Source organism: Mustela putorius, unplaced genomic scaffold (assembly GCF_011764305.1).
Source record: "Mustela putorius furo isolate JIRA1106 unplaced genomic scaffold, ASM1176430v1.1 tig00000743_pilon_pilon_pilon, whole genome shotgun sequence".
Lineage (NCBI taxonomy): Eukaryota > Metazoa > Chordata > Mammalia > Carnivora > Mustelidae > Mustela > Mustela putorius.
The window spans coordinates 4,990,360-5,007,960 of NW_025421464.1; the positions used below are offsets into that span (position 1 = coordinate 4,990,360).

Consider the following 17,601-nt stretch of genomic DNA (forward strand, 5'->3'; position numbering starts at 1 on the left):
ATCCAGAGGAACTGGGCAAGGCTGAATGGGCAGGAAGGGAGCAGCCCAGGAAATATCCCGTCTAGGCGGGAGGGTGGGCATCTGAGGCGTGAGGATCCACTTGCAGCCTTGCGTATCCAGGGTTGGAAGCCTGGCAAGGTGAACCTACAGAGTGTCTACTTCTAATGTTCCCTGAATTCAGGAGGTCCAATGAGGTGACCTCAGGACAGATCTGCAGCCTGTATTCTCTGGGGGCCAAGTACTTGGAGAAGTAATCCCAGGACATGTCCATGTTCCGTATTCTCTGGAGCTGGACCACCTGATAGACTAACAAGAGGAAGGGCGCCTGGGTGGCTCAGTGGGTTAAAGCCTCTGCTTTCTGCTCAGGTTGTGATCTCAGGGTCCTGGGATCGAGCCTGAGTCGGGCTCTCCGCTCAGCGGGGAGACTGATTCCCCGCTCTCTCTGCCTGCCTCTCTGCCAACTTGTGATCTCTCTCTCTGTCAAATAAATGAATAAAAATAATTTTTAAAAAATAACAAGAGGGGTCCACAGCCTGTGCTGGCTAACCCAGGGTGTTCTGACCTCAAGGCGGCCACTGTAGTCCAGCTCAATGAGTTCAAAGGTGGCGATGAGTTCCCCAGCTGTCCGGGGCCCCTTCCTTAGGGGAAAGAACTGTAGCTCAGGGCGTTGGTAAGGGTCCTCCATCAGCTTTACCCTTGGGGAAGCCAGTGCTCTGCCCAGGAACACAGGGGGGCCCTGTGGAGAGCAAGTCAAGGAAGATAAAAGAAGAAGATGCTCAGGAGCCAGGGGAAGGGGGCATCAAGATGAGGAGTGGGCGTGCTCAGGGGTGGAAACCCAGGTGGGGCCCAGGCCACACTCACAAACTTATTGTGGTCGAAGACATTGATGAGCACTAATGGTGGCTCCTCCTGCAGATGCTCCCTCCTCCCATCTATGATCAGCTGATCAAACACCAAGAGTTCATCCCACAGGGGGCTTAGCGTCTGCTCCAGGACCTTGGGGGCCATGCAGAGAGGGACTCAAAAACAGGCATCCAAAGGATCTCCCAAAACACATCCCAGGTGAGCATTCTTGCCCTAAAGTAATCCTTTAAGCAGTTGTCTATCCCAAAAGGAGGGAGTGTGATAAAGATGAGCATGCCCTTCACACTGGGGTTGAAGCCTGCCCTCCCAACCAGGGACCCCTAACTAATCTGCCACCCTTGGGGCTAGTCCTACAGTCAACCCCAGAAAACCATTCCTCACCTTGAAGGCCCTCCAGTTTTATACCACCCTCTAAAATCAGGGCAGTCCAAACCAGTAACCTGTCCTGAAAACCCAGGGCAGGAAGAGGCTTAGGGTCAGAGGAAAAGCTCAGCCTTCACCCCACTTTGTCTCCCGGAGTCCCCCCACAACCCACATCCCAGTTCAGCCCTCACTCTTGTGGTCTGGCACTGGGTAGAAATGAGAACTCGAGCAAAGGGGTCTGAAAGCCCACTGTCATCAGCTGCCAACACCCCTCGGGCCTGGTACAAGTGAGCTCGGAGCTGGAAGTAGCTGAAGTCTGGGTTGGGGAGAACACAAAGATGTTTGCTCAGCAGACCACTGGAGTCCTTGACCCCAGACCCCTCCCACCCAAACCCCAGCTGAGCATCTAGCCCCATACCTTGGGCAAATATCCAGCTGGGCCCTATACTCACCATCCCGGTACAGGTGGTGGGGCAGTCCCTCGGAGGGCTCAGGCAGCAGGTCCCGGGGGAGCTCTGAGGTGCAGGCCTTGGCTTGCTTACCGAGCCCCAGCCACAGGAAGAGCTCCAGCTTGGCACAGACCTCACCAGGAGCTGCCCCGGGTGCCTATTGTAGGGAGGTAGCATGTTAGGATCTGCCTCTTATTACCCCAGCTAGACCAGCCCCTGTTCTACCAAGGCATGCCCATTCTCTCTGTGTCGCTAGATCATTCCCTGATGCCAAACCCAAGGAGAGCTCTCTGTACCTTACCCTTAAATCCCACTTCCTGCCCTCCATCCAGGACCCCCACACCCCACACTTACCTTCTCGGTCCCCTCCGCCCCAATGCATTTAGATTCCCTGTCCCTTACCCCAGGGGCCACAGCTTCTCAGCACTAGGGACCCTGTGGGTGTCTGTTCCAAGGGACTCCTCAGTTAGAAGCATTTTGCCCCCAAACCAGCTGTACTTATAAGAAACTGACTAGTCACTCTCCCATCTTCACCACCTGCTGGTCTGCCAGAGCCCAGTCAGCAAAAAGGCCAACGCAGGCCCAGAGCTCTGAAAACCCGGTGTTTATCTCACATCAAAGTGGACCTAGGTAAAGGCATAACCTCTTTCGGTTTTGGGGATAACTGAAAAGAGTTCAGGTATTCTTTTAAAAACAATCATTCTTAAAATAATTTAGATTTAAAAACTAAAACATTTTTAACTTAAAACATTTTTAATCGAAAAATATTTTAAATAAAGTTTTTTCATTTAAAAAGACTTTGGGGAACCCCTTGTTGGGAACCATAGGCCTCCACCCTCTTGTGCCCCTCACCCCCGCCCCTGGAGCTTCAAGCCCACTCCAGTCTCCAGCGACCCACTCCCCCTCACTGTGAGCAGCAGACTCTGGATCTTCCCACAGTCCTGGCCCCGTTCCTCCTCGACCACGGAGAACAGCACATCCTGGGCAGGGATCCGGGCCCAGGCCACACGGCGCTGCCCACTGAACATCCAGACTAGCACATCTGGGAGGGGTGGCTGGGGCTGCGGACAGAGAACTGAGTCATGGATAGAGGTGGGACCACCTGTTCCCACAGCTTCCACTGGACAGATGGACAAAATACCCATCTTAGCCCTGACACAGATCCGTAAATCCCAGATCCATGTGCCCACCTGCTTCCTAGCCGTCTCTCCCCTAGATGCTCCACAGGCAACCTCCCATCCAACCTCTTTTTTTTGGGGGGGGGGAGGTTGATAAAATATGGGTAGCATAAAATTTACCACTGCAACCATTTTTAAGTGTACAGTTCAATAATACATTGTTGTGCAGCAATCACTGTTGGGCAACCATCATTCATAGTAGGGAAATGGTGGCCTGGGGTTACCTCCTGGGCCAGGAAGTGGAGTTTCGCCAAGAGCTTCTTGGTCAGTGCCACCCTCTCTTGCACATTGCCCTGTCTCAGACCCTGTAGAAGCCGCAGTCCTTGCTTTGCCAACAGGTTCTGGAAGGGCAGGAGGAAAACATGAATGGAAGGCCCCAGCTAGATGGCCCGGGTTCCCCTTCCCTGGACCATACCAGGCTATACACCAGCAGTTTCCCTCGGCAGCGATCCAGGGTGTTGGGCCGGGTCATTGTCCTGCGCTCAGCACTGTGGCAGAACTGTCTGCAGCGAGCAGGGGCGGGCATGGCAGGTGGGAGTCAAAGGAGGGAATGCTGACCCCTAGGAGCCACCTCGCTCCGAGCAGACCTCCCACCCCCAGATTTGCTTGCAGCCCTTCTCTCTCATGTTCCTAAGCCAACCATGGCTTCTGTATGTGGACCACTCCCAAATGGAGTGGTGCCCCAGAATGCACTGGTATGCAACCACCTACTGCCTGACTTCTCAAAGCTGGCCCAGGACCAACAGCATGAGTATCACCGAGTCAGAAACACAGCATCAGCCCCAGAGCTGCTGCTAGAACCCACGAGCTTATATCCTGGCAGATTCCAACGCACACTAAAGGCTCAGATGCGCTGTGCCTGACAGTTCCTAAACTGACCAGAGGTAGCTCAAACCAAGTGCACAATATCCAGTTACCCCTCCCCCCCCATAACCGTGCTTTACTTCAAAACTTCAGAGAAGCCCTTCACTGCTCTTTCTTTCACTCGCATTCCACATCAGTCCGTCGGCAAGTTATTTAGGCCCTACCTTCAAGATTCGTTCCACATCTGACCACTTTTCTCCTTTCCCAGCACTGCCCGAGTCCAAGCCCCCATCATTTCCCACCTAGGACTACTGCAACAGCCTCCTAGCTGCTCCCACTACATCTATACTTTCCCTCCCTCCGCCCCGAATAGTCTCAATACAGCATCCAGAGGGATCTTGTCAACACTTTTCCGGACTATTTCACTCCTCTCCAGGGGTTTCTCAGCTCAGAGTCAACAACGGAATTTTTTTTTTTTTTTTTTTTAAGATTTTTATTTTATATTTTATATTTGACAGAGAGAGACACAGCAAGAGAGTGAACACAAGCAGTGGGAGTGGGAGAGGGACTCGATCCCAGGACCCTGGGATTAGGACCTGAGCCGAACGCAGATGATTAACGACTGAGCCATGCAGGCACCCCAACAACAGAATTATTTAAAATGCCCTATGTAGGGGTGCCTGGGTGGTTCAGTAGTTAAGCGTCTGCCTTTGGCTCAGGTCCTGATCTCAGAGTGGGATCAAGCCCCACATAGGGCTCCTTGCTCAGCAGGAAGCCTGCTTCTCCCTCTCCCACTCCCCCTGCTTGTGTTCCCTCTCTCGCTATGTCTCTCTAATAAATAAATAAAATCTTTTAAAAAAAATGTCCTACACAATCAGGCTCCCGTGATCTCCCTGTCCTTATTAACTATTACTGTCCCTTCATGCCCAAACCACTGTCGCACTTGCTGTTCTGCTCCTCCAGAAACACACCCAGCCACCAGGCCTTTGTATCAGCTGCTCCCTCTGCTAGAATGTTTGGCCCCTGATCTCTGCATGGCTCATGTCCCTTCTCCATTCAGGCCTCTCCTCAAATGTTACCTCCTCTCAAGCCTTCCTTGATCCTCCCTTCTAAACAGCCCCTGCCACTTTCTCTATCCTCATATTGTGCTTTTTCTGTCTCTCCAAATAAAAAGTAATAGAAACTCTCTAGGACGGGGACCTCATTCTGATTACCACTGTACCCTCAGGCCCTGGAACCTAATCAATGCTGAAAAAGTATTTGCTGGGAAAAGTAAAATGATTTTTTTTTAAGATTTTATTTATTTGAGAGGAAGTGAGCATGCCAGAGAAAGCACAAATGGAGGGGAAGGACAGAGGGAGAGAAAGAAGCAGACCCCCAGTGGAGGATGAAGTCCAACATGGGACTGGAACCCAGGACCCCGGGATCATGACCTGAGCCGAAGACAGACACTTAACGGACTGAGCCACCAGGTACCCCAGATTATTTTTTTAATTTTTTTTAAAGATTTTATTTATTTATTTGACAGGCAGAGATTACAAGTAGGCTGAGAGGCAGGCAGAGAGAGAGAAGGAGGAAGCAGGCTCCCTGCTGAGCAGAAAGCCCGATGCTGAAGGCAGAGGCTTTAACCCACTGAGCCACCCAGGCGCCCCCCCAGATTATTTTTGAGACATGTTTGGGGTCCTTTACAACACACGATGATTTCTTAAGTTTTTATTATGGAAATTTTCAAAAATATATAAAATAAATAACTCCAAGAATTTTTCACCTAATATTGCTCCCAGAGTTTACACTTTTAGCTTAACAATGTTCCTTGCTAAAAAAAAAAAAAAAAAAAATACTAATGTTCCTTGCTCCCAAAACTTCTATTGGTAGAAATAATCAATAAAATAAAACTGAGTCAAATCTTCTTGATAAGATTTAGATCCACAGGGGCACCTGGGTGGCTCAGTGAGTTAGGCCTCTGCCTTCAGCTCGGGTCATGATCTCAGGGTTCTGGGAGATCAGAGCCCTCCAGGGCTCTCTGCTCAACAGGGAGCCTGCTTCCCCCTCTCTCTCTGCCTGCCTCTCTGCCTACTTGTGATCTCTCTCTGTGTCAAATAAATAAATAAAATATTAAAAAAAAAAAAAAGATTTAGATCCACAGGGGCACCTGGGTGGCTCAGTGGGTTAAAGCCTCTGCCTTTGGGTTCTGGGATCCAGCCTCACATCAGGCTCTCTGCTCTGCAGGGAGCCTGCTTCCTCCTCTCTCTCTGCCTGCCTCTCTGCCTACTTGTGATCTCTGTCTGTCCAATAAATAGATAAAGTCTTTAAAAAAAAAAAAAGATTAAGATCCACAAGATTGGATTCAGGGAAATTGGATCTGATAGAAATAATAACCACAAAAAGAAAACCACACTGGCCACCACTATAAATAGTGAAATATTATATGGAAAAATCTTTCATTGAAATTTCCCTGCCAAAGAATAATTTCAGTAATAAAATAATTTTGGGGGTGCCTGGGTGGCTCAGTCGTTAAGCATCTGCCTTCAGCTCAGGTCATGATCCCAGGGTTCTGGGATCAAGCCCGGCCTTGGGCTTCCTGCTCTATGGGAAGCCTGCTTCTCCCTCTCCCACTCCCACTGCCTGTGCTCCTTCTCTTGCTGTGTCTCTCTCTGTCGAATAAGTAAATAAAATCTTTTTTAAAAAAAGAAAGATAAAATAATTTTAGTAAAGTGAAAATAGAAGCAGTTTAATTGCCCTGTATGGAAAATTAAGCAAGGAATTAAATTGGATTAGGGGAGGTTACTCTTTTGGAGATATAGACAATGTAGGTAGAGAAAAGATACAGTGAAGCCCTGGGACATAATCACACAAACATCTGCAGTGAGTAGAGGTCAAGAAGAGAGAGGGAGCCAGCAAAAGAGAAGGAATGGCAAGGGTAGCAGAAGGAAAATGAAGGGCATGGAAGCCAACAGCAGACTCTTTCAAGAGGAGGGTGCGTCAACTGTACCCACTGACACTAAGAGGTTGAAAAATGAGGAAAAGTGACCGCTGACAACCAGGCCCTTGACTGACTCCTCCTCTCACCTTACCTCTGCTTGCTGGAGCCCTCCAGGATCTCGGATTTCTTTTTTCTCCCCTTCCTAGACAATCTTAGTCAGTTCCATCTACGTGTTGACAGCTCACTATTTCTCATTTCTAGTCTAGAAGTCTCCCCAGAACTCAATTCAGAGAGCTAACTGCCCAGCAGACATGTCTGCTTATAAGTCTAATAGACATCTCAAAGTTAACATACTCCAAAATGAGCTTCTGATACGCCTTTGCTCCCATCAGACCTTCTCCCTCTTGTCTTCCATCACTCAGTAAATAGCACCATCTATGTAGTTGTGCAAGCCAAGATCTTGAGAGTCATTCATGACTCTCTGCACATCTTCCTCATCCTCTATACTTTCCATTCTCAAGTCCTGCATCACCTCCAAAGTACCTCCAAAGTCCCTCCAAATTCCAAATTGCTCTTGAATCCATTCATGTCACTCTGTGTCCACTGCAACCACCCTCGGTTGAATTCATCATTATTGGTCACCTGGGTTATTATTACAATGCCCTCTTAGTAATCTCTTTGCTTCTTCTCTTATATCATTCCTCCACCACCAAACCTTTTTAAGGATAAGTTAGAGCATATCCCTTCTTTTTTCAAAATCTTCAGTGGCTCTTGATCTAAATCACAGAAGAAGCCAAGGTCATTAAAATGGCCAATGAGGCTTCTACATGCCTCTCTTCACCATTATTTTCCTTCCCCCCCACACACCCTGCAGCCTCATCTACTCTGCTCACTCTGCTGCCATCGCACTGGTTCCCTTCCTCCTCCTCAAACACACCAGGCATGTTTCACCACAGTGCCTTTGCACATGCTATGCCTCTGCTTGGAACACCTTTACAGATACAGCTTGCTCCTTCAGCTTCTTCATGTCACCTCCACAATGGCCTCTCCTCACCACCCTTTCTAAAATGGCTACATCTCTCTCTAATATTTCTTAGCTTTGCTTTCTCCCTAACACTATCCTTATCATAAGTTTTATGTTTCTTCCTTGCACTTTATGTGTTTCTTATCTGTTTCCATCCAACTCCTGCCCTATCCCCCACCAGAATATAAATCTCGGGATTTTTTCATGGGCAAGAATGCCTTTTCATTGTTATTCTTGCACCTAAAACAGTGTCTGGCACGGTAAAGTGCCATAGATATTTATTGAATAAAGGGATTGATAAATCTTTTGAGAAGAGGATCAGAAAAACACTGAAGTACCTGGAGCAGGTTATAGAATTCAAGGCAGTGAAGGTCAAACATGGAAGTCACTAGAACAAGTATATGTGGTTACAATAATGACCTGGCAAACCAGGGACCAGCTGATGCTGCAGGAGAGAAAAGGGACAGTTGTAGAGCTAATTCCTCCAGTGAGAGATGAAATCAAGATTACAGCCACGGCTATGGGAGCAGGGACCCTTCCTCTGCTGTAGCAGGAGCGAAGGCGAGCAGATGGATTACAGAGCTGGCAAGGTGGTAGATTGGACAGAGGACGGCGAGGCTCCTGTTTTCTCCATTAGTAGGAGGGGAGGTCGGTAGCTTTAACAAGAGTGGAGGAAAGAGCAAAGGAGATTTGAGGGGAGGGTGAGTAAGGGAGCTTGTCTTTAGGAGACGGAGAATGGCAGCCTACTGGAGGGGAGGGGCCTAAACCCCGGTGATTTCCATCAAGTTCCCGTGATTGACGTAATCATCAACCTTCTCATTCTTTTGTAAAAGGGCTGACCTAACGCAGCTTCCAGCCGCCCTCGGCTCCAAACACCGCCTCGAGCCTCCCTCCCCCTGGAATTTGGGGCGGGGACCCCTGGCAGCGACGCGGAGGCGCCGAGCTCACCTGCTCCCCGCCACCAGCTCTTCCAGCGCCTGCTTGAGCCGCGTGCAGGCGCCAGCTCCCGGCCTCCGCTGCAGAGTCTCAACCTCTTGCAGCCCCTGGTCCTGCGCGACAGAGTCCCGAGTGTCCCAGACTCCGACCTCTTTTAGACGACCCCCCGCCCAGAGCCCCGTCCACCCTCGGCCGCACCTCTGGGCGCAGCGCTTCTTTAGCTCCACCCAGCTCGTGGTTCCTTCTCTCTCCTGGCTCTACACCTGTGGGGCTGCACCCCCCATTGTTCTACTCACGACCGGCTCCTTTCCTGGATGTAGCAATTCTGAAGCCCTGTCTTCCCACAATTTCTGGTCTTCTCAGTTCGCCCGGAGCTGTGCTCTTTGGCTCTCCAGCCTTGCGGCTTCAAGGTGCTGGCTCCCCCGTGCTCTACCTATTAGCCTCGCCCCAGAGCCCCCTTCAAAGGCCGCAGTCTTCCCGACGCCGCTGCGTGCGGCCTCTCCCTGCGGGCGCCCCCCTCGCCCTCACCAGCCTCTCGGCCACTTTCCGCACGCAGTTAGTGCTCTGCAGGCGCCACGTGTGATCCTCCCAGCGGCTCCACACGCGGACGCAGGGCTTGCGGTGACGCAGGGGCAAGCAGAAATAGGGCCTGTGCGGGCCAGGGAAGAACGGAAGCTGCGAGGGGCAGTCCTGGGCCGCTGGAGACCCCACCGCCCTCCTTCCAGCCATCAGGTACACTCACCCGTTGCCATCCATGGGCTCAGGTCGCTGGGCAGGGGTCCCTAGCTCCTCCCCCTCCTCCACTGGCCGGACTCCCACTTCGGACTCCAGCAGAGGCTCTGCTTCCCCTGCCACGCCCTCCGCTCCCTCCCCGGCCCTGGCACCTCGGCCCGGTTGCTCCTCCCTGCGGCCTGCGCCACCTGCCAGAGCAGCAAGGGTCAGGAGGCACCAGGCTGAGGGGCTGACCCCTCCTTCAGACCTCCTCTGCCTCAATAATATTCAAAGCCCATCCCTTACTGAGACTCAACTGTCCCTTCCAGGGGCCCAAGTCTGGAACAAGAGTCACCACCCTCCAAACCATGACCCTCAGGGGTCCAGCTAGGCTACACACCAATGGAGATCTCAAAGCTGATGGGCTGGGAGGCCAAGGCAGGGTCAATCATGGTGGCCTCGAAAAGCACACCAAAGAGCAGGAAATCTTGCAAGGGCGCCAGGGCATTCTGAGGAAGGAGGGTCAGGCTGCAGTCAGTCCCCACCTACCCAGGCTGCAACAGGGACTGCTTGGCCACAATGCCTACCGAAAAATATTGCAACCGAGGCCTATATAGGTCACTACAAGCATCCTAACTCTGGTCACCCCCTGCCCTATATTCTTAAGAGCAAGCACGTGTATACACACACTGCATTCTTTATCCAGACCCCAACATTCAGACTCCACCCCCTGTGTTAAATGCCTGGGAGCCAGTTACACACCCCCTAGCTGAGAGTGACCCTGTCGCTTTGCTAAACCCCAGGCCCCACCTCTGGCAGAGGCAGCAACTCCTCCACCTCCACCTCCATGGCACTGGGAATCTCAGGACCATCACCACTGGAGCTGGCATCCAGGGGCTGTGGGATCCCTGTTGGGGTCTGACCCCGCCTGGCTTTCTTCTTCTTTCTCATGAGCCGGGACAATCTGGGTCGCTGTGGGGCCTGGGGAGGCTCAGGTTCAGCTCTTCCTTCGGACACTTCCATGGACACAGCCAACAGCAGGCGGCCACGGAACCAAATGCCTTGGCCAAGGCCTTCATTGAGACTTTGAAGACCATCCCGGAGCCCCGCGCTGGGGGGAGATCCATAGAGAGGAACCCATGCCGGGCCGAAGGTGGGGTTAAACCCCGCTGTGGGGGACAAAAACAGCGTTTTGGAGGGGAGCATGGGTCCATGGGTACCAGGTCAGTCTATGCAGCACACCCTTCTCTCCAGGGGCGGGGAGTCAGATTGGGCATTGGCAGCTCGCAGAGGGAAGTCTGAGAACAGCTGCGGACCGACAGCCACGGATCAAGACCCGAGAGCCACTTCTAAACCAGTGCAGCTCCCAAAGGCGCTAGGGAAAATGGAGCTGTGGCGCCGGGGCCGGAGCCAAAGCCGTGGGGCTGGAGTCACGGCTGGGTAAGAGCCACGGGTGATCCGGTGAGGGTCGGGGTAAATCGACAATGTACGTTGCTGGGCTTATTTCTGTACGTGTGTTGCTGTAGGGAGAGCACAGTTGGCGGGTTTACCGGGCAAAAGCAGCTGTACTTAGGATTTCGTCACCAGAGGCAACCCGAGAGCGACAGCGGAGTTTGTAGTCTGGGGGCAACAGGTGAGGCTCCGAAGGGAGGGGCCGGCTTGGAGCGCGGGTTACCCAGTGGCCAAACTCTAAGCGGAGCGGGGTCTCCGAGATGCCGTTTGGCGTTGGGGCGAGACCCAGAGCCGGTCGGGCGCAGGCAGCAGGCGCTGGCCCAATGCGCTCACCCGCGCGGCCGGGGTGTGAGATCTGCCTCAGGTCCAGCACGTGCGTGGCAACAGCCACATCGACCAGGGGTGCGTCGTCCCTCAGCTGCAGACGGAGGCCGCGCGTCAGCGGCGGGAAGAGCTCCACGAAGCTCAGCTGCTCGTTCCACTCGGGCGCCGCCGTCTCGCCGCGCACGGACGTCTCGCCCTAAGGGCCCCGGCGAAGGCCGGCGGACAGGGGTCAGCGCGGGACCGGGACCTGAGCCTCGGCCGGGTGGGGACGGGAGGGACTAACCTGCTGCCCCAGGAAAGACACGCGCACGTAGGGGTCCATGAAGACGCGCTGCTCCTGCAGGGCGCGAGCCAGACTCCCCAGCAGCCCCGGGCGCAGCGCCGGCAGCCCCTCCGCGCTGTACACGCGCACGCGCAGCCGTGCCCACGGCCTCTGGGCCGGCACCCGGCGCGGTAGGAGCAGGTTCCTAAGATAGGCACGCGCTGAGGCCGGAGGATGCCTCCGTCTCGGCCCCTCCCCTTCTCGGCCTCCTGGAAGCCACGCCCCGTCCTACTCTCCACCTCGCCACCCCACCCGCCCTTACCCCGGCTTACTTCTCGATGTCCGAACTGTGCCCTGGGCCCGGGGCAGGCAGCGGAGGGGGCAGGTCCCCGCGCGCCCGCACGGACAAAGTGACCTTGACGAAGCCTTTGGTCCCGGCGCGGGTGTCGCGGGGATCGTGCAGCGGAGCCCATTTCTGGTAAAAGTGGGCATCTGGGGGCAGAGGGGAGAGCCACAGTTCAGGGGCCACTCGCAGGCTGCACCGGTCGTGGGGCTGCGCTGATCGGGGTTCGTGTCCGACTCGGTAGGGAGGAGGAGCGGGAGTGCCTGGAGGTCAGCCTTCTGAAAAGGCTTCTGTCTCCGAAGTTAGTACCTAGGGATCAGTGCCCAAAGGGTCAATTTCCCCTGTCGGTGCAGATGAGTCTAAAGGAGGGGAGAGTTCAGTACCTGGCTGGTCGAAGATAATGCCCAAATCCATCCTGAAGGTGCCTATCCGGGAGGCCATAAAGGGGAGGGTCTGCGAATGGAAAGCCTGGGGGAAGTTGGGGTTAGTTCTGGAACTTCAGCATCCCCCTTTCTCTGGAGGATACCTCTTATCCCTAGCCGCCTCACCGTGATCTCCAGCAGCAAGTCTTGGAGGTGAAGCCGGGTCTCATGAAATTCGAACAAGAAGTACTAGGTTGAAGTGGGGTAACAAGAGAGGTGAGAGAAAGTATATGTGAAGGGCTCATGCCCCCTGGCCCCTGCCTCTTGCAAAGAGAACGCCCTACCCCCTGTCCTGGCGCCTCTTGGCACCCCCTCCCTCACAGAGCCCCTCTTCACCAAAGGCACTGGTTGGATTCCACCTAGCCCACGCCCCCTCCGCTGACCGGGTAAATCCTGGGTCCCTCTCAGGCCCCACTCTTCCTTCGTTGCACGCACCTCGTTGTAGAAGGGGCAATTAGTCCCGCGTTGGGTGGCGGTCACTCGGCGCTGCTCCCCAACACGCACGGCCACATAGGGATTAATGTTGACTCCTACCAGCTTCTGGGCCTCGAGCACTGTGACCCCCACCTGAAGGGGGCAGAAGCAAGAGAAAAGGAAGCCATCCCTGCCAAAGGAGGGGGAAAACCTCCAGTGTGCAGAGTGGGTGGTATTCACCAAGGGTTGGGGCCTAGAGGGAGAGCGGTACCTGGAAGTCCCGAGCTTCACATGCCTGGAAGGGATCCCCTGGAGCCAGGCCCCGAGCGCGGCTGCGGGAAAGACAGGGTCAGCTCTCACTGCACTTCCTCTCCTGGACCACCTACACTTTTGCTCAGTGCTAGGGGTAAGACCTCCTCTCTCCTCTCCCTCTGAACTTCTGGATTCTGAGCGCTTCCAGTCTGTCTGGCATCCATCTCAACCATATACCCTGAATTTGACTCATTCCTGGAGCCCTGAAACCATTCATTAATTCATTCATCAGAGATTTGTTCAATACCCACTATGTGTCAGCCCTATTCTAGGCCCTGGGACCCTGCAGTGAACAAAAGAGACAAAACTCCTTACCCTCATCAAGTTTCATCCCCTAAGTGGGCTCCACGTGTGCCAATGTAACCGTGTGCGTGAGTGGGGCAGGGTGTATGTTTAGGAGCAGGCGACGCTTGATCCCAGGATATCCACTCCTCACCCATACCTTGGGATTGTATGATTGTGAGCATGGAGGAGCATGGGCCTACATGTGTAAGCATGTGAGGCTGATATGCTGGTAGGTGTGGGAGCAGGTGTGCAGCGGGTACAAGTTACCTCTTGAGGTGGCTGAACACGACCCCTGAAAGCTCCACATCAGGGTCATCCTCCAGCTCCAGCTCCAGCTCGTCTTCATCATCCTGCTGACCTAGGCCTCGAGCTAGCCTGTGGCCCAATGCCACGGCCCGCCGCTCCAGCTGTGCCTCCCGGGGTCTGATAAGAAAGGCCTTCAAGGAATGTGTCTGGACCTGTCACCCATCTCTGAGCACCCCTTGACTTCCCTGACCCTAGGACTGACCTCTAACCATGACACTGACCCCACTATTTCCAGAACTGACCCCTAACCATGGACCCCTAATTCCAGAATTGACTCCTGATTTCAGGACTGACTTCTCACTCTAGAATTAATTAAATACTGACACCCACCCCGCCAAGACTCTGGGACTGACCCTGGGTCACTGACTCCTAGTCCCAAGACTGACGTGGTGATCCCAGATCAGCTCCATATACTTACTCCAGCTCCTGGAAGCCCACATTGGGGATGATCAGTTCTGAGCTGGAAGGAGGATAAGTGAGAGGAGTGAGGGACAGTGAGGGACTACAGAGCGACAGGCTGGGCAGCACGGGTCCAAGGGGCACCACGTCCAGCAGATCCAGAGAACAGTTAGGTCCCACTTCTCCCTTCCAAGACCTGGCTGGACTGGAACAATCTGGTCTTGCTTAGATGGCGGGAGATGAGGGGCAGGGGTACCTGTCCCGGATGGATGCCCCAAAATCTTCCTCTGCCCAGGCTCCAGTTGCCCCCTCTGGGGGCCGATATTTCAGGTCAAGCTCCACCTGGATCTGAAACCAGACACACAGTGTGTCCCAGTGCCCCTCAAACTGCCTGGGGCTAAGAGAAGTCCAAAGACAATGCCTTTTTTTTTTTTTCCACCTGTACCCAGAGACCCTCCTGGCCTGCTTCTGTGATGACTTTGTAGTTTCTCTCTGATCATTAATAATATTGACAACTTATTAAGAACTTAGCATGTGCAAGTTACCTCTTTCTTGAAGAGGCCAAATACGACTCCAGAATTCTCTCTTTGTTCTTGGAAATTCATGACTGTGGCCTTCCCAGCTCTGCACGGTCTGGCCCCTGACAGCCTTTCCAGCCCTGTTCCATAGGAGGTCTGCTCCTGCCCTGCACCCCCTCTTATGCTCTCTCAGAGCACTGGGATTTTGCATCTGCCCTTCTTCTGCCTGGAGCATTCTTCCTTCCCACTTAGTTAACTCCTATCATCCTTCCATTCCAAGTTCAAGCACTACTTCCTCGGGAACCTTAGCTGACCCCCAAATACACTATACCCCCAAATTACACACTATCCTAGCTCTTTTATAACAACCATCAGGGACAATTTTGCATTTATTTGTGTGAATATCTGTTTAATGTTTGCCTCTCTCTTTAGATATGGAACTCTAAGAGGGCAAATCCTTATCTGGCTGTGCTCACCACTCAATCCTCATTGCCTGGCACAGCTTATAATCAGAGCAACAAACAACAGACTGACTGAGAAGTTCAACATTTCCTATGACTCCACATAATGTAAATGAGGAAACAGCTTAGTAAAGCTAAATAACTTATCCAAGTTCTCAGCTGGGAAATGGTGGATCTGAGATTTGAACCCAGGTCCATGCCTCCCAGGTTATATGACCCTCCATGAAACACCAGGAAAACCCAGCCAGGTTCATCTTTGCCTCCCAGAAGAACTGATCTGGTCCTGGGTCCTTTTCTTCCCCCATTGCCACACCCCTGGTCCTCAGCGCTGAGCATGGCTCTTAGCCCATGTAGGGCTAACCCATTTAGGGGCCACAGTGAAAGGAGCTGTGGCTGGGGGGTCTGGATCTGGGTTTTCCCCTCTGAAAAATGGAACTTTCTGGGGTGCTTGGGTGCTCAGTGTAGGTAAGCCTCTGCCTTTGGCTCAGGTCATGATCTCAGGGACCTGGGATCAAGCCCCGCCTCAGGCTCTCTGCTCAGCAAGGAGCCTGCTTCCCCACTCCCTCTCTGCCTGCCTGCCTCTCTGCCTACTTGTGATCTCTGTCTGTCAAATAAATAAATAAGAAAAATGGAACTCTATCTAGAGGGACTGTCAGGTTTGGGGATAGCAGGCTGAGGACTGGTCAGACTCACGGGGGTCACTCGCAGATTCTCATCGACTAGAGCCTCCCGTAGCACCAAATGCCCAGTACTCTGTAGCTGCTGCAGGGAGATCACCAGGGTCCCTAGAGACCTGTGGGTAATGGCAGGGAGCAGAATAATGACCCACAGGGATAGCCCCACACCACGTCCAGCCCCACACCACATACAGCCCCACCTGCATCCTTGGCTCCCCCAGGCCTACTCACCTGGGGCTGAACACACGGCTGCAGTTAACCACCTGCACAGACAGGCACTCCTCAACCAGCGGAGCCCCATAGTGTGGCCAACGGAACAGCTGAGGATAGGAGGAATCTTGTGATACATGAGGCTGGGCTGACCTTGACCACCAGTCCAGAACCTATCCTAACCCTAAAACAGGATCCAAATCTCCAAACTTGGAGCTAGCTCTCTAATTTATCCTAAACCTGGAACCCAACCCTCCTCTCCCAACACAGGGTTGACTCTAAACTAGGGCTGATCGGAGGGTAACTAGCAGTCAAGAACTAATCCCCCCAATCTTGATTCTGACTGGGTGTGGCTTCTCAAGTCTGAGACTGATCCCACTTCCTGAGAATACAGCTCCCAAAACCCAGGAATGTGCTCCCCAGCTCATCTAAAGAGGGACTTAGATGGCACACAGATCAGCTTCTCCCCCTCCAGGACCCAACCCCACTCACCTCACTGATATCTGCTTCTTGACCACAGCGAATTCTCCTTGTTTTTTGGGTGAAGCCTGCTCAGAATTGAAATAGTCATTTATCAGCCCTTCCCCACAAAGAAATCTCACACACACACACACACACACACACACACACGCCCAGACCAGGATCCAGCCCCCCTGGGTTCACCCTTAAAGAAAGGTAGAAGATGGACAGGGAAAGAGGCAGAGAACTGGGCTTGGGGAGGAAGGAGACAGCCTGGAGAGATGCCTAGGCACTGGATTGGGGGCCTAGGGAATGGAGAAATGGGAGCCCCCCAGTAACAAAATCCTTAGAACACCCCTACAAAAGCCTCACCCCGAAAGCTGAGCCTCACTTGTCGGTCATGGGTGCCCGGCAGCCCTGTCAGTCGCCGCACACACACGGTCAGAGCCATTGTCCTAAGGGCGACTGGCTCTCCCTCTGCCCGCCTGCCCTCCTGCCCGCTCACCCCATTTGCCTCTGACTCAACTGGACTCACCCAGCAGGTTCAGCAATCCCTACCCTTTAGTCAAACACACAGGCAGGCCTGGGGGTCATGGGTGGAGACGGAGCCGAAGGACTGAGAATAGGGGGTAAGGTCCCTGTGGTCAGCTCAGGCCTCCCTGACTGCACCAGCTTTACCTCCATCCTGCATGCATTCTTGGGAAGTGGGAGCTGGGATAAGGTGGAGATGGAGTCAACGGGAGAGACAGGACCCTACTCTGTCCCCACTAGCCAATGAGGCCTCAGGGCACAGGTCTCATGATGCTCCTTATTTATCTCTCTGTCTTCAGTGCCCCACTGAGGGTCTAATACATGGCAGACCCTCAAAAAACTGACTAAATAAATGGATGGATTAATAAATGAACCCCCTAGCCCCCACCATTAGTTCTGTGGCTGCTCAACACATTGGAATTAATGAGTGGTTGAACGTATGTCCCTAGCTTATGTGTAGCAAGTGTTCAGAACACTTCTTACCCAGGAGCCAGAGATCTTTAACTTGGGGACTTCGGGTCTTACTAATGGGACCATAGAGAAGTTCCAGGGGATCTGAAAGTTCTTGAAATTGTCTATAAAATATTGAACAATTGTGCATTTTCTGGACATAGAGCTCCTCACTTAGGTTAGTAACCGTTAAACAGATGTGCAGTACTTTTACTGAATGAAGGAATTAAAGTATGTGGTAGCCTGCACCCAGGTGTGAATGTACCTGGATGTGGAGTGCCTATTCTGGCTATGCATTTCACCATTCTGTTTAAAGACACCTGCTATAGGCAAGACTTGTGCTATGCAGCCACGTTGGGGAAGGGTGTAGCCACAGAGGGGACCCAGACACATTCTCTGTCTTCTAGTAGCTTAGTAGCATCACAGATTCCAACACCAAACAAAGTAACTGCATTGCCCATCAGAGCAGGAAAGGGTCAGGACTGAGGAACTCAAGAGAAAGGTGGCCAGAGGCGCTCACCCTG

General features: G+C 53.1%; 1 protein-coding gene across 1 annotated transcript in view; it reads right to left on the reverse strand.

The window, feature by feature from the left end:
- LOC101689874 (fer-1-like protein 4) overlaps positions 1-16,592 on the reverse strand; it is a 34,626-nt gene extending 18,034 nt beyond the window's left edge. The window contains exons 1-26 of the mRNA XM_004746542.3: positions 16,469-16,592; positions 16,130-16,185; positions 15,659-15,747; positions 15,444-15,543; positions 14,028-14,119; positions 13,791-13,832; positions 13,334-13,489; positions 12,741-12,801; positions 12,491-12,622; positions 12,182-12,244; positions 12,017-12,101; positions 11,623-11,782; positions 11,312-11,495; positions 11,038-11,224; positions 10,063-10,421; positions 9,653-9,761; positions 9,284-9,461; positions 9,070-9,190; positions 8,554-8,654; positions 3,270-3,357; positions 3,079-3,195; positions 2,585-2,737; positions 1,680-1,833; positions 1,419-1,543; positions 862-996; positions 563-736 (exon numbers count right to left, since the gene is read on the reverse strand). Coding sequence (XP_004746599.2) covers positions 563-736; positions 862-996; positions 1,419-1,543; positions 1,680-1,833; positions 2,585-2,737; positions 3,079-3,195; positions 3,270-3,357; positions 8,554-8,654; positions 9,070-9,190; positions 9,284-9,461; positions 9,653-9,761; positions 10,063-10,421; positions 11,038-11,224; positions 11,312-11,495; positions 11,623-11,782; positions 12,017-12,101; positions 12,182-12,244; positions 12,491-12,622; positions 12,741-12,801; positions 13,334-13,489; positions 13,791-13,832; positions 14,028-14,119; positions 15,444-15,543; positions 15,659-15,747; positions 16,130-16,185; positions 16,469-16,547 — 3,300 coding nt within the window. The 5' untranslated portion in view covers positions 16,548-16,592. The remainder of the gene's footprint in view (positions 1-562; positions 737-861; positions 997-1,418; positions 1,544-1,679; positions 1,834-2,584; positions 2,738-3,078; positions 3,196-3,269; positions 3,358-8,553; positions 8,655-9,069; positions 9,191-9,283; positions 9,462-9,652; positions 9,762-10,062; positions 10,422-11,037; positions 11,225-11,311; positions 11,496-11,622; positions 11,783-12,016; positions 12,102-12,181; positions 12,245-12,490; positions 12,623-12,740; positions 12,802-13,333; positions 13,490-13,790; positions 13,833-14,027; positions 14,120-15,443; positions 15,544-15,658; positions 15,748-16,129; positions 16,186-16,468) is intronic.
- Positions 16,593-17,601: the final 1,009 nt, after the last annotated feature.